At 43.9% G+C, this 15,887-nt stretch overlaps 1 protein-coding gene across 2 annotated transcripts in view; it reads right to left on the bottom strand.

Moving 5' to 3' along the window:
* ARHGEF3 (Rho guanine nucleotide exchange factor 3) overlaps positions 1-15,887 on the bottom strand; it is a 308,374-nt gene that overhangs the window by 166,626 nt on the left and 125,861 nt on the right. Inside the window, exon 1 of one of the 2 annotated variants that reach the window (XM_011231271.3) lies at positions 8,758-8,958. The exons of the other annotated variant lie outside the window; for it this stretch is intronic. Coding sequence (XP_011229573.2) covers positions 8,758-8,943 — 186 coding nt within the window. The 5' untranslated portion in view covers positions 8,944-8,958. Of the gene's footprint in view, positions 1-8,757; positions 8,959-15,887 lie in introns of those variants that run through there. 2 annotated transcript variants of the gene reach the window in all.

Consider the following 15,887-nt stretch of genomic DNA (forward strand, 5'->3'; position numbering starts at 1 on the left):
AATATTTACAGTATTAGAAAAGAAAACTGAGAAATTAAAAGAAACCATTCTTTTAAAAAAGTTGTAAGTGTATTACTTGTTGCTCTAATTAACATACTGTAATGAAAGTTAGGGGCGCCTGGGTGGCTCAATCAGTTAAGAGTCCAACTCTTGATCTCAACTTAGGTCTTGATCTCAGGGTTGTGAGTTCAAGCCCCACATTGGGCTCCATGCTGGGCATGGTGCCTACTTTAAACAAACAAATATATTTTAATGAAAATTAACTATCTCTTCAAAAACAAAAACACAGTGAGAAGAGCAGCATTGTTTTATACTTTTACAACTCTCTTTACTGTCTGGCTGCAGAGGAGACAGCTGAGTCACATATCTGCTTCTGTAATCAAGCCGCTATGATTGCTATTTTGGTAGACACATATAAAGAAAACCTGCTCTGTAGTGATGTAGTTCGTTTCTAGGTCTTGGGGACTCCTAGGGCTCCACAGATCACACTTTGGGAATCACTGTTTCAAATCATTCTACACTTTGCCCAAAGTTGTCTTCCACACAAACACAATCACATCCTTTCCTGCTTCCTTCAAACTGTCAATGGCTGCTTGTGGTCCAAACTCTGCTCACAAAACCCTTCCCATCTGGCCATTCCAGTGCCTGTCCAAACTCCACACCACCCTATTTTAAATACTGAGTACTCTGCCCACCACCGGGTACATACAGATGCCTGAATCTGTCCTGCTTGTTCATGTCTCTGAGCCTCAGCCTTCCGCCTGCCATAAGGATCCTATGCATCTTTTACAAGTCAATCCAAAGACCACCTCCTCTAGGAAGCCTTCTATGATTCACTCTTCTCTTAGAGTTTCCTCTTTTTTGTGTCTTATTTATTTTTTGGCTAGATAATTCAAATGTGTGAGATTAAATTCCAAAAAGATATACTCTACTGTGATAAGTAGACATCTCTTCCACCCCAGCTATCCCTCCCTCCCCCAGGAGGCAACCACAGTGATAGGCTCCTTCTGCCTGCTTCCAGAGCTGCTCTAGACAGAAATAAGCAAATCATCTCTTTTACCCAAACGGTAACATACTATACACACTGTTCACACTTGCTTCATGCCATATCTTACACAGCCTTCCATGCCGTCAAACATTGGCCTTATCTTTTCAATAGTTGCCAATTACATTTTCCAAACCATAACTTATTTATCTAGTCCTCCATTGACAGGGTATATGTGTGGTTTTTGATCTTTTGCTGCAGCAAATATCCTTCTACATAAACCAGTCCACATGCATAATAGACCCTATAGCATTAACATCTAGGACTGGAGCTGCTGGGTCCAAGCGCATATATACTTGAAATTTGTTACATATGGCCAAACCGTCCTCCATAAAAACTGTTCTTTTTTTTTTTTATTTAACATTTTTATTTATTCTACAGACATAGAGACAGCCAGCGAGAGAGGGAACACAAGCAGGGGGAGTGGGAGAGGAAGAAGCAGGCCCATAGTGGAGGAGCCTGACGTGGGGCTCGATCCCAGAACGCCGGGATCACGCCCTGAGCCGAAGGCAGACGCTTAACCGCTGTGCCACCCAGGCGCCCCCATAAAAACTGCTCTAATTTACCATCCCACTGGCCATACATGAAAGGTCCTGTTACCCTCACCAAACAGTGTTATCCTACTTGTTAATCTCTGCCTATGTAGTAGATGAAAAATGCTACCTTGTTCAAGTTTAGGTTGATATTTCTCTAACAAGACCAAATCCCTAGAGTTGTACTGTCCGTATATGATAGCCATTAAGTATATGTGGCTGTGTAGATGTAATTTTAATTCATTAACATTGAATAAAATTTAAAACTCAGCTCCTTAGCTGTACTAGCTGCGTTTCCAGTGCTCCACAGCCATCTGTCCAACAGTCTCTATAGGAGACAGTGTAGATACCAGCATTGTAAAAGGCTCTACTGGACAGTCTGCTCCAGACCCCACATGCGGGTACTGAGCACTTGAAATGTGGCTCGTCTGAACTGAGATGTGCTCTAAGTGCGTAATACACACTGAATTTCAAAGACTCCACATGAAAAAGAGAATGTAAAATGTCTTCTTAATTTTTATATGGATAACATGTTGAAATGCTAATATTTGGATATATTGGGCTAGATAAAGTATTAAAATGAATTTCGACTCTTTCTTTTTCTTTCAGTGTGAGTCCTAGGAAATTTTAAATGACGCATGTGGCTCGCATTCTCTTTCTCTGGGAGAACAATGCTCCAGAGGGCACAGTGCTCTGTTGAGACTTGGATGTTACCATTTTTCTTTGTAACACAGAAATAAGTGTAGTCACTCTTGCTCTAAAGAAAAACAGACTCATCGGACTCTCTTCTTCCTCCTTGCCCTTCCCCGCCCCATACAGACAGGGTGGACAACAAAAAAAGAAAGGGCACGATGGTCCCAATGACGAAAGATCAGCCTTAAAACAAACCAGTGCACTTCCCACCTGGGCGGCCACAGGCAGGAACCAGTGGCATCGCTGACCCCGAGCAGGGACTGATTTCCTGGTGGCCGTTAAAACAATGCAACAGAGAACAAAGTGCCTTCAAAACTAAGAATAGAAGAATGGCTCCAAATACGATTTCCAGGACTCTGCAGGAACAAATTCCCCCGTGCACCAACCCTAACCCGCCTTCCACCCTTGGCTTGACAAGAGTCCCTCTCTCAGCCCCAACCCTCCTGAATTCTCAGTAGTCTGTACACATAGTTCTGGGTGATGACTTAGGGATACAGTGGGAAGGGGAGACCAGAGAAAGAGGTGACAAGGGCTCTGCCCTAAAGGGCTCACACCACAATGGTTCTATGGTTGAGACAATGGCATATATGTTTCTGTCATCTGTGTCTTTGACTTTGGATATGAAAGTCAAGAAAACTCAAGTTTTGTAACATGATCTATAACTCTGACAGATGAGAATGACACTGTTTTCTAACCAGGTACTGAGGGAATGAGACCTAATTGTATCTGAGCATAAGTTACCTGGTTGGAAGAAAACATTAATTTATTATTATTATTATTATTATTATTATTATTATTATTATTTATTAGCTGTGTGCCTTTGGGCAAGTGAACTAAACTGTCTGGGTCTCAGTTTTATCAACTATAAAATAAAGGGGTTGCCAAAGAAAATTAAAACACTAATTCAAAAAGAGATATGCACCCCCATGGTTATAGCAGCATTATTTACAATAGCCAAGATATGGAAGCAGCCCAAGTACCCATCGATAGATGAATGGATAAAGAAGATGTGGTACACACACACACACACACACACACACACACACACACCCTGGAATATTACTCAGCCATAAAAAAGAATGAAGTCTTGCCATTTGCAACAACCTGGATGAGCTAGAGAGTATTATACTAAGTGAAATAAACTGACACGGAGAAAAACAAATAACATATGATGTCACTTATATGTGGAATCTGAAAAACAAAACAGACGCCTCAATACAGAGAACTAACTGGTGGCTGCCAGAGGGGAGGCAGGTGGAGGGATAAGTGAAATAGGTGAAGGGGATTAAGAAGTACAAACTCCCAGCTACAAATTAAATCAGAGATGAAAAGTACAGCATAGGGAAAATAGTCAATAATCTTGTAACAACTTTGTATGGTGGCAGATGGTGATTACGGTGATCATGATGAGTGCTGAGTAATGAACGGAACTGTCAAATCACTAGGTTGTGCACCTGAAACTAATATAATATTGTACGTCAACTATACTTCAGTAAGAAATTTTTTAATAAAAGTAAATGAAGTTAACGGGGCTGGATTATATGAGCTTTCCTATCTCACCTAGTCCAAAAGTTTTGTGACCTGATGCATATGCAAACAAGATATCACTAACCCCTTCATCCTCCTTCTCTCACTCACTTAAAAAACACTCATTAATATGAGCCAGACCCTGAGCCTGATGCTGGCATACAAATATGGAAAAACATCTCTTCCAGTGGATGAAGGTCTTAAGAGAGGGGAGAAAAGAGAAGGGGAAGGCGATGGACGGGAACGAATACTTGCAGAGGAGTTCTTTACCTGGGGCCTTGGGCCTGCAGAGAAATTTTCACATCTCTGAGCAGTTTTCTGAAGAGAATACTCAAAAATGCATGTGATCTCCCCAAAAGTAGAGGGCTAGGGATTTAGAGAATCTATGATAGGCCAGGTATCATGCTAACTAAATTCTTAGTATGTGATGGGTACTTAAAGAGTTAGCACCCAAGGCAGTCCACAAAGTGTACGGGAACAGGTGCATGAGGGATTCGAACCAGAGCCTTTCTGGTGCAAAGCCTGCCTCTTTCCCCATATCAGGGATGATCTCGATTATAAGCATTCAGCAGGCCAAAACAGTATCCCGCTTGTTTGACCTGGGATGATTGCACCTGCCCAAACAGAGGTTGCAGGATAAAAAGGCAATAGCCTCTATGAAATACCGATCACCAGTTAGCACTCCAGAGGTACTACAGATACTCAACCATTAGATACTTGTTTAGGACCTACAGCATGCCAGGCCTTGGGCTAGATGTCCTCATTATCTTCGTCATTTATTGTGACTATATTTATCCTCTTCCAACATGGCAGAGTGCCCCACATAAATGTGGGCTGAGTGAGTAAATAGTGATGATCTTTGTAGTGGACTAATTTATTCTTCAGCAAACTTTTATGCTCTCTCCTGACTTCCATGGTTTGGACCTGTTACTTGCTCCAATCGATGAAATATGGGTGGAAGGGACAGTGGACCAATTCTGAGCCTAAGCCTTAAGGGACATCCTATATTCCTGCTTCCTCCTTGGGACTTTTGACCTCCACAGGGGAAGAATAGACATGGGTAGCTAGTGGACCCATGTGGGACAGACTGCCCACATCAACCCGCACAGCTGTGAACGTAAGAACAAATGCTTGTTGTTTGCCACTGAGCTGGAGTGGTTGTTACTCAGCAAAAGCTGACTGAGAGCTCCTTGACCCAATCCAGAGATTTCAGGAAGAGCAAGGCCTTGGCTTCTCTTACTTCTCATTAAGGGGGGATTTCAGCAACTAGATTATTTCTTGTCTTTCTCTACCCCATTTTCTCTGGGCTGGTAATGTCCCATTCAAAGAAGATAAAAAAGGCTACAAAGACCCATAATTTGGGCATCTTGGCCCCTGACACAGAGACAGGCACAAAGCTGGTTCTCAGGCCCTGCCTGGTGAATGAAAAGGATGGGCTGACTGTCCATTTTGGTGGGATGAGCATTGTGAACACCAGCAGCAGGCAGCAACCTCGGTCTCAGATGCTCAGAGCCACTGGCGCTGTGGTCCCCCAAAGTACAGGAAGTGGCCGGGGGGAGACAGAATATCACTTCAGCCCACACGCAGTAGACCTGGATGTATTTATTATAATGTATTTTAGGAAACACATTATAGGATTTAGTGACTCCACAACTGAAACCAAGAGTCGGATGCTTAACCGACTGAGCCACCCAGGCACCCCAATCATAGCTAGCATTTCTGAGCACTGACACAAGATAAACTGTTTTAAGGGTTTCACAGGTATTATTTTATAAACTTCTCATGGTAACTGAGACAGATACTACGATGATCTCCATTTTGCAGGTGAGGTAGCTGAGACCCAAAGAGGTGAAGAACCTGCCCAAGGTTAATTGGCAGTGAGGATCTGGACCCAGACAGTCAAGCTCCAGGATCCAGGTTCTTAAGAGCAACGTCTCCATTGGAGAACCTGGGACACAGTGAGGTTCAGCATTGCCCAAGGTTAACTGCAAAACCGAGACCTTGAGCCTCAAATTCCTGACTCCCAGCGAGCTACTAGCCTTGCTCTACGAGAAGCAAACACTGTGGCTACAGCACCTGGAGTTTCTGGCAAGGGCTGGGTGGGGTCTGCAAGAAACAAAGGGGAGAGGTGGTAAATGCCACAAGGAAGGGAAGAGATGGGGAAATAAGGCTGCCAATCAGAGGCAGAGGCTCAACAGATGTGGAGAGCTAGAATATGGCCAGAATTGTCCAGAAAAACAGGGCTGACAGAGCAAGGGTTGGCACACAGGGGCTGCTTCCGGAGCTCTTCTTAAGAGACCTGCCCACCCTGGTCAGCATCGGGAACTGGTTTTCCCTAAGTGACATCCACATAGTCTATATTTAGGTCCTAAAGTCACCCATTGTTTCTGTCTGGGTGGACATGGGGGGTCACCACCCAGACCTCGCCCTCTCCGAGTCATACCTCTGTGTGTTCTATCAAGAGAGGCCTTTTTAGAATCTGGTTTGAATCAACTTCCCTTTCATGGCTCCCACTTGGCGTTCTGGGCAAGCTGTAAAAACATGGCTGGAATTGGAGCTTTAAAATGAAGTACTGACCTTCCGTGGAATATGTTTCCTTCCCTCAACAAAATCAAACCAGGGCCAGGTTCATCTCTGTGGGTAGATGTTTCACAGCCTTGGCATGCCTAAGTCCTTACACACTCAGGATTCGTGTCTCCAGTGCCCACCAACAGTCTACGGTCAGTAAGACCGGGGACGTGGATCACGTTTACTGAGTACTGGTTCTGGGCGAGGCATGCTTATGGGTCATTTCATTTATTCTTCATGACAATCCTATAAAGTAGACACTATTTATCACCCCCATTTTTTGCAGAGCAGAAAACAGACTGAGAAACATTTGGTAACATGCCTAGGATTGCATGGCTAGTCAGAGGCAAAGCTGGGATGCAAAACTACATCTCTGCGGTCCTAAGACCCATGCCCTTAATCATTATACTCTAGCATTTCTCCACTGATACAGAACTGCCTTGGCCAAATCTCAGAAGCTCTTTAAAGGGTTTCTCCCCTCCCCTCCCTTTCTCTCCACCACATCCATTTACCAATTGACCTCCCACACCCAGCCCCAATTCCTCCAGATCCTTTCTCTGGAGACTCTCAGAACCGAGAAATAAAAATGTATTCAGTAATATTTTCAAGAGCAAAATAAAGGTCAACAGCCCCCTAGCCAATTACATTAGCCAATTACATTTTGAGTTCCAATTGATACCGTTGGGAAATGTATATTTAAATGCACTCATTTAACTTGAAATAGGAAAGATATGAGAACTGTTTGACTTTTTGTACAAGATATTTGCATATCTTAGGTTCATATCAGAACTAAAATGAGTTTAGAAAAACTTCCATTTGATAGGCAGGGAAACTGAGTCCAGAGAAGGTAATGATTTATCTAGACGCCTCTTAGGTAGCCACTAATTGGACCTTAGCAAACATCCACCAAAACAGGCCGATTTGCCAAAGGACAGAAAAGCAAAGTATTACTGAAGATGTTGCAGGTTACAGGAGATATAGAAAGGGCTCCATCACTGAAATCCTCATGTAGCACCTAATAGCTAAGAATGTCATTTCTGGATCCATTCTGCCTGAGCTTGAACCCTGGTCCACTGCTCCCCAGCTAGGTGACCTTGGAAAAATAATTTATCTTTTCTAAACCTCAGTTTTACTATCTGAGAAATAAGGATAGTGATAATAGCCAGCCAACTCTATAGTGTTGTAGGAATTTCATGAGCTAATGGGAGTAAAGTGCTTACTCACATGCCAAGTATCCAATAAATGTTAGCTAGTGTTGTATTATTTTTATGTTGCATTAACTATCACTAAATTGTAGTATGTCATTTTAAATATTGTCAATTTCTGTATCTCAAAGACTCAAAAATGATTCTTTATCAGGTGAACAAACAGCTGGATGAATCAGATGGGGAAGGAGAAAGACCATAAAACCATCCAAATCACATGAAAAGATTATAAATGTACATCTAGAATGGTCATGTATGAGAGCTGGAATTAGCATTACAAAAATCAATCTCAGAATTCTGGTGAGAAGAATAGAAAAAGCAATGGACACTTTCTTTGGAAAATAGGGGTGGCTTATTCAACACTTTAACGCCCACCCACAAACAAAAGGGACAGAGGGAGGTACCTTTGGGCTTCCTAACCATTCTTCAGCCCATGGAAAGGTAACATCTCCAGCCACTCCTTCAGACATAACCAAACCAGGCACCTTAATGAGAACACTAGTGAGTCTGAATCTCCCCTAATAATAATATCTGACTTCATCTTCTCAATGATGAACACATTCACAACACAGGACTCACTAAAAGGAAACCTACAAAAAAGTTGTTTCAAGCAGAATGAACTTCCAAAATTGATTGCAGCCATATTTCAACCCAAAGAAGAAGAAAAGATCTTGGAAATCCACTTTGTGACTTTAAAAAACTCCCCAAACAGAAAACACCAGAAGGCAGATGCATCCTTATTTTCACTTTTTCCCCCCAATTAACTGAAAACAGATCTCTTATAAAAATTAAAATACTAGCATCGTGGAACAAAGAGCTCCCCCCAACACACACACACACACACACACACACACACACACACACACACACACATTCTCTCTCTCCTCCAATCACAGATGCTAAAGGAAATGCTGACAGCTAGGCACTCACTTAACTCACCATCTCCAATCAAGCAACCATTGTGGTCTTAAACACAACCACACAGCTCTTTTCTGATTCACACTAAAGTGAGACAGAAGTCCCCACTCCATCTTCCTAGGGGTTTTTAACAACAGCTCCCTGCCCATTTGCTTGGGAGGTGAAAGACAGCTTCGCCCTCCCGCACCTCAGCTCCTGGCACCACCCAGCCAGGCATGGGTGGAAGTGTGGAGCCCGTCCATCCCTGGTTCTGCCACAGGGAGCTTACCTGAGCCCGGACAAAGAAGCAGCACCAAACCATGGGGCGCTCCGGCCTCATCCACGCAGAGTCCCCCGCCCCTAACTGCGACGGAGCCCTGCACACGGGATTCTCTGAGCCGAGCAGAGCATGGTTTCCCTGAAGGAACTCCTCCCCACCACTTGGGCTGCATGACAGGAAGTGACAGGGGGCCATCAGTTACAAGTGTCAGAAGCTGAGACCACACCAGCCAAGAGCTCCCCACCTCCGGCAGTTTCCTCGCCTGCTGCTGCTTTTTCAGAGCACTGTGGCTTTGGGCATTCAGAGGCACACCAGAAATCCAGAGTCTGGCTGGCAATCCCCAGCCGGGAGGAAACGAACAATGAGCACTGGGTCCCCACCTAAAGCCACACCAGGCACTCAGCAGCTCTAAAGAGTTCACTGCAAGGACATCAGGCCTCGAGTCTGGAGCTCTGCAGACCCAAACCCAGACATCGGCATGAGACACAGAGAGAAGGGACGCTGGGAGAACTTTGTTCAGAGTGGAATCAACAGAGCCAGCTGCCCTGCCCAGGACACAGAGCCGTCGATGAATCCCAAGTTCACAGCAACTCCACAAACGAGAGTGGTGGTGAACACCACAACCATCCACTTCTTTTTTTTTTCCTTCGGCAAATCTCCTCTTCAGAGCCCCCTTCAAAATCGCTGCCTCTGGAAACCTCCCTTTCAGCTTTTGACTTGGATTGCAAAAGGCCTTACCCCTTTTCTCAAAGTTACTAGGGAAATAACTCATGGCTGACATTTCTCATTTAAGGAAATGGGATCTCGCCAGAATGAACACCTTGCCCAGGTCGCCTGCCTTTTACAAAACCCAGGCTCTTTGGGTGAGATAGATTGTCTCTCAGAGACCTGCAAGGTTACAGGGGAAAACCATGCCCTGTTCAATCCCTCTCCACAAAAACTCAACCCCCCTCACCCTCCCTGCATGGTAGCAGTGGGTCTCAAACCCAAGGAGACGTAATTCCAGTGCAGCTTTCAATTATTTATTTTTAGTTTCTAGTCTTCTAATGGCCCTAGTATTTGATTTGCCACTTTTCGCTGCCAAGATTTAGGCAAAAGTTCCCAAGGCTGTTTTACAAATGCACAGATTTTTAAGAGCCTTGACTTGTCTGAGCCCTGAGTAAAAGACAGAACAAGCTTCCATCTAAGACTGGACTCTAGAGCATACGGGTAAGCAGGCTCTCCCCATCCTCTCATGGCAGTGACCTGGCCCCTAACATAGGGCCTTGGAAGAGTGTCTTTGCCCTGCAGACACCACAGAAGAAGGCACTGGGCTCTGGAAGCACAAAGATGAACCACTGGTGACCGGAGAACAAAATAAATGCTGCTGGGATTTGCAAAAAGTATTGAGGCGGCCAAGAAATAACTGAGCCTGGCCAATGCATTTTTTTAGGGGGACAAAGTCTGGGAAGGTTTCTTAGAGCAAGAGACACACAGGTAGAATTCTGAGGGGTTTTCTAGGCAGGAGAATTGGCAAGGGCAATAGCAGGGATGTGCAGGCCCACAGGGTACTCTGGAAGAAAAGCAAATGCTTTGAAAGCACTGCTCCCCGACAGACTTGGGTCTTGCTTCAAAGAGCTTGAAGGGGTCCTATCTGTTTGGAGAAAGAAGGAAGTGAAAACACTGTGAAAGAGGCTCAGCCCTTTTAGGCAACCATCTGGGGCACCTCAAAGCCCACATGTGGTACCTACCAGGTCTGGCACTCAACAAACACTCAGTGATGTGTGTCGAAAACAGCAGTGCCCACAAAAGGTGGTTTCAACTCATCCTTGGGACTTCCAAACGCCTGACTCCCCACAAAGCAAGCCTAGGGTAGGGTGGTGGCTGGTTGGGGAGGGAGGGAAGGCATTCATTCCTAAAACAGCCTCTCATCCTAGCCTCCTGCAAAGAAAGGGGCCTGAATTTGTACAGGCCTATAAACAGGCTGAGATGAGCCAGCTCTGGAGACAGCTGAGCTACTGAAGAATGTCAATCTCCCGAGGACCAATGGAGGTTTCCATAAGCCCAGCTACTCCTCTCCTGGAGGATTTTCAAACATGCCACTGAATGGAGCCCCAGCAGCCCAGGCCAGGATCACCCCAATGAGGGCCCAAAGGAAATGTAAACTGATCACTAGACTTTACTTCTTCTCTGGGGGAGGGAGGGCACACTCACGTCAACTAATCCAAGAATGATTAAGCCTGACTTCTGGTTGCTGACTACGAACGAGAAAGAAGAACCGAAACCCGTGGGCTGTAGCACTTGGTGGAAGAGGTGAAGCTGAGTGGGTCCCAGGGCAGGTAGCAGTGAAGGAGGGAGCACAGGCAAGAGAACCAGCAGATACCTCTGGCAGGAGAAAAGGAAGGAAGGAACAGGGCATGGCCATCTCCCCTGACATCCCTGCTTTGACCAGAAGCGAGAACTCCAAGAATGAAACCGGTGCATGCAGAGGGCATCTTGAAGGAACATTTCAATAATAAGAGCCTCCTGCCATGCAGAGTTCAAGTTCATTTTTAGATTTATAATGGAAGTTTATAGAGGAACAGGAATGTGGGTTTTCTCTACATGGCACCTAGGATACAACCAAGTATTCAAATATGTTTTTCTACTAATTTTTAAATTTTAGTAGTAAAATGGTGTCATTATAATACATCCAAGCCATACAGAAGTATATAGTGTAATAAGTGAGTCTTCCCGAAGGCCCTGCTTTTTTCTCCACCCCAATCCCATGTGCCAGAGGCACCCATGTCAAAGCCAACTGTAGATAAAGGGGTTATAAACTCAAATGCTTTCAGGGCCAGGGGTCAGGTACCTGAAAGAAAAGCCTGGGTGGGCCCCTGGGCACCACTGAGAGTACTGGCCCTGAGTTCCAGCTTACAGGTGTCCCAAGGGACTACTGGCCCAGGATCACCAGACATTTCAGTTTTTCAAGAGAAGCTAGAAATTCCAGGTTATATATAAAATCTCACAATGTTTAAATGCTGGCAACGAATCCACCATTTAAAAAAATGCTATCCAGGCCACACAAAACACAGGTGCTGGCTGGATACGACCCAAGGGCCACCAGTTTGGCAATCCTTCTAGACATTTCCTTCTGTCTAAACACACACAAGTTTCTGTGTACAACATTTTACTTTTTATTTTTATTTCTCAAAAATGGATGGTAACATTATTCTACCACTTGCTTTTTTCACTTAACATCCACAGCATCCTTCTACATCATACATATTTTAGACCCATATGGGAGAGCATCCCATGGTAGGGAAGTACGTGAATTCGTCAGCCCCTGGCCTGTGAACTTTCTGTAAACAGGAGAGATGCACTTGAAATGTCACCTCACAGTTACTTATTCTTAACTCTGCCACCATTGAGAACATCATTCATGATGAAAGTGCACCTCTGTGCAGATGCTAAAACATCCTGAAGCCACAGTTACTAAAACCATAAACGGTGATGGCAGATTTTTGATGTTTTAGCAGAAGTTGCCATGCAGTTTTTCATTTGACCTTCCCAAGGAGCCTGAGATAAGCCTCGTTGTTATCTCTACCATACAGATTTTTTTTAAACTGAGACTCAAACAGGTGGCAGGAGCCTGCCCAAGAGGGACTAGAGGTGGCAGAGTTGGGAGTGGAGCCTGGGTGGGCCGACTTCCAAGCTCCCGCTACAGGCATACAGCCCCTGGAACAGACAGCCAGAAACCTGTCCCAGGGTATTCTGGAATTTGACATATGGCAAATATTGGACTGCAAACCACGGGAGGAGAGAAGGATCGCTAACAAATGGGATAATTCATTTCTTGGAAAGAAAAGCCTCCTTTTAAAGTCCTACTTCACACTCCAAAATAAATTCTACATAGATCAGAGTGAAACGCTAAAAAGGAAAAAAACAAAACAAAACAAAAAAACCCTATGAAATTCTGGGGGCGTAGGTTCTCAGAGTATAATATTTTTCTCTAAGTGTGTGGAGCTGAATCATTACATATTTATAATGGGGGAATACCCACAAGGCACCTATAATGCAAAAACTGGCCCCTGTTTCCCCACATCTGGTTAAATAACCATACTGCTGGCAAGCTCTTAGTGTACGCAGAAGAGACTAGTGCCAACATGTGGACCTAGCTAAGGTACCACCGCATGCTTCCTTCTGGCCCTGGAACTCAGAGGGATGTGTTTTCTGTGCTGTTATTCTATACGTTTCACCGTATTTTCTGTTGAGAAGTTTCAAGCAGTTTTCTCACCAAAAATATTATAAGAAACATATTCATCAGGGTGGTGATAAGTTCATGTACATAAAACAAAATGGTGAGATTTCAGTAGAATTACTTCATTAAAAGTTGGTGACTAACGGTGGTTTTCTCCATGTGAATTTTAGGCTGGTTCCTCAGTCTCTTTACTATTTGTGCCCCAGAAGCCCTAGATTTCACAAAAGCTCAGTGTTGGCTGGGAATTTCAGGGTCTTTGACGATATTCCATTTGATGCCTTACATTTTTGTTTATTTAAAAAAGGGGGGGGCACCTGTATGGTCAGGTGGTTAAGCATCTGCCTTCGGCTCAGGTCAGGATCTCAGGGTCCTGGGATCGAGTCCTGCATCAGACTCCCTGTTCAGTGGGCAGTCTAGTTTTCCCTCTGCTCCTCACCCTGCTCTTGTGCTCTCTCTCTCAAATAAATAAATAAATAAATAAAATCTTTAAAAAGAGAGAGAGAGAGAAATAACACACATGCATGGGGTGGAGGGGAAGGGCAGAGGGAGAGGGAGAGAGAGAATCCTCAAGCAGACTCCCGGCTGAGCATGGAGTCCTATGTGGGCCTCCATCCCATGACCCTGAAATCATGCCCTGAGCTGAAATCATGCCCTGAGCTGAAATCAAGAGTGGGACACTTAACCCACTGAGCCACCTAGGTGTCCACGAGACTTTACATTTTAAAATAATTCCACAAACTGAACTGAAAACTAGGTGGTGAAACAATCTCATGAAAATGGGATGGCAGCAAGGACCAAATTAAAATAGTGTACTGCATACTGACTTAACCAAGATTCCAATAACAAAAAATCATTATTTCACAGATCTTAGGTTTTGGATGCTACTGTCAAATTCAAGTATGACTGAGAAAAAAACAGATATTTATGTTGTGGAGGAGAGGGGAGGTACAGTAACACTCATTGGTGTTACTAGGTTGGCAGGAAGGCATCATGCATGGCAAGTCAGTGAGAAATAAAAAGGGCTTCAAAGTATTTCGAGCCTGGGAGTTACTTGTGGTCATGCACTCTCATCAAATGTCTTCATAGCTACTCTTCAGTGCTGGAAGTGTGGTTAATCCAAGCAAAACTTGAACAACTACTCTGCCCCCTTCACCATGAATCACCAACAAATGGGGGGTCCAGACCCCATTCCAGGCCGGGGCTGCTTGTATGCAAGACGTTTTAACTTAAGAAACTTGGACCATTTGAAAATGCTGATGCTTTTCTAGGGCCCTGCTTAATATCCCAGCTCCACAAGATTACAAAATGATGAGAAGAATGTGGGAGCAAACCTGGCTGCCCAAGGTCAAGAATGAATAAATAGAAAAGGCTTCATCTATGGTTTCAACACAAGAACTAAAAATAAATGAGGCTTGAACATGGAAGTCTCAACAGATTCCTAATCGTGGCTAATCTTGAGTGCTTATCTTGCTGGTTTTGTTACGAGCAATAGCTTGAGCACTGTATTTTTTCTCTCTAAACAAATCTGAACTTTTATAATCAAATTCCTCACATTATTTTGGCAACGGACACACAGACAGCTATTTTAAAAAGCGAATCAGAAATAAGGAAAGCTGCCTTCCGAGGTGCGCTGTGAAGCAGCCACCAGGCCTGGTCCCTAGGGTTCCACCTCTTTTATGAACCCATCAAGAATAGCCTGAAGCATTTCCACAGGGAGCAGACGGGGGTGCTGGCAAATAAGCCCATTCGATTTATTGCTCAGAAACACGGACGCCCTGAGTACAGCTTTTTTCAAAGGACCGTCAAGATCTCTTTGTTACGCTGTCAGTTCAAAGTGAAACTCTAGTGGGTTGCTGACCTCTGCCCAATTCTTAGGAAAAAGAAAGGTTTAAACACTGATTAGCTGATATCTATCAGCCAGAGAGCTTCCTCCTTACTTGGAAATGAGAGTTACTATTTGGCGTTATCCTGTCAAAATTGATTAGAAGTGGAAAATGTGAATATGAAGGGGGTTGGTATTCCTAACACCTGGATATCTCAGAAGGATTTTGAACAGTAATTTGCTCATTTCAAAGAACAACCCTTGAAAAACTGAATTTCTGAGTTAAAAATACATAACAAGAGCAGAAATAATTTTTTATAAAATAGTTTCTCATCATTATTTTGAATCCAGATATCTCCTTAAGGATAATTTCTGGGAACTGGCTGGCTGGAATAATGAACAGTCAATTGATACAGTAGTGCTGTGATCTCTGGCTCTGCCATTTACTAGTTGAATGACCTGGTAACTCCCTTAACTTCCTTGACCCTGAGTTTCCTCATCTGTAAAACAGGAATAATGATTCCATTATCTCTCACAGGGTTGTAGAGAGGTCTCTAGGAGCCTAACTGATACGTGTTTAAAAGCAGAACAAAGGATGATGGGAACATTGGGGTCATTATATTATTCTTTCTATTTTTGCATAAGTTTAAATTTTTCCATAATAAAATATTTTCTAAAGACCAAAAAAAAAAAAAAAAAGCCCAGTAATAACCTCTTGGGGTTTTTTTTTTCAAGCAGAAAACGTTCCTCTCAGCAAGTTGAAAAGTTGGTACCAAATCCAAAATAATTTGATTTTTACCCTGATTTGAATGAGAGCTGTCAACTAGATATCTGGTAAGAAAAAGACAATGGAAGTTTGCAATTTCCTGTTTCCCTTCTTCCTTTCAACAGAGAAAACAAAATTGTGAAGGTGGTTAAAGCTTAAGTTCCACTTACTCTTTTTTTTTAAGAGAGGGGGAGAGAGAGAGAGGTGGGGGGAGGGGCAGAGGGAAAGGGAGAGAGAATCTTAAGCAGGTTCCATGCCCAGCACGGAGCCCAACACAGGGCTCAATCTCACGACCCTGAGATCACGATCTGAGCCAAAATCAAGAGTTGGAT

Source organism: Ailuropoda melanoleuca, chromosome 4, assembly GCF_002007445.2.
Source record: "Ailuropoda melanoleuca isolate Jingjing chromosome 4, ASM200744v2, whole genome shotgun sequence".
NCBI classification, from domain to species: domain Eukaryota; kingdom Metazoa; phylum Chordata; class Mammalia; order Carnivora; family Ursidae; genus Ailuropoda; species Ailuropoda melanoleuca.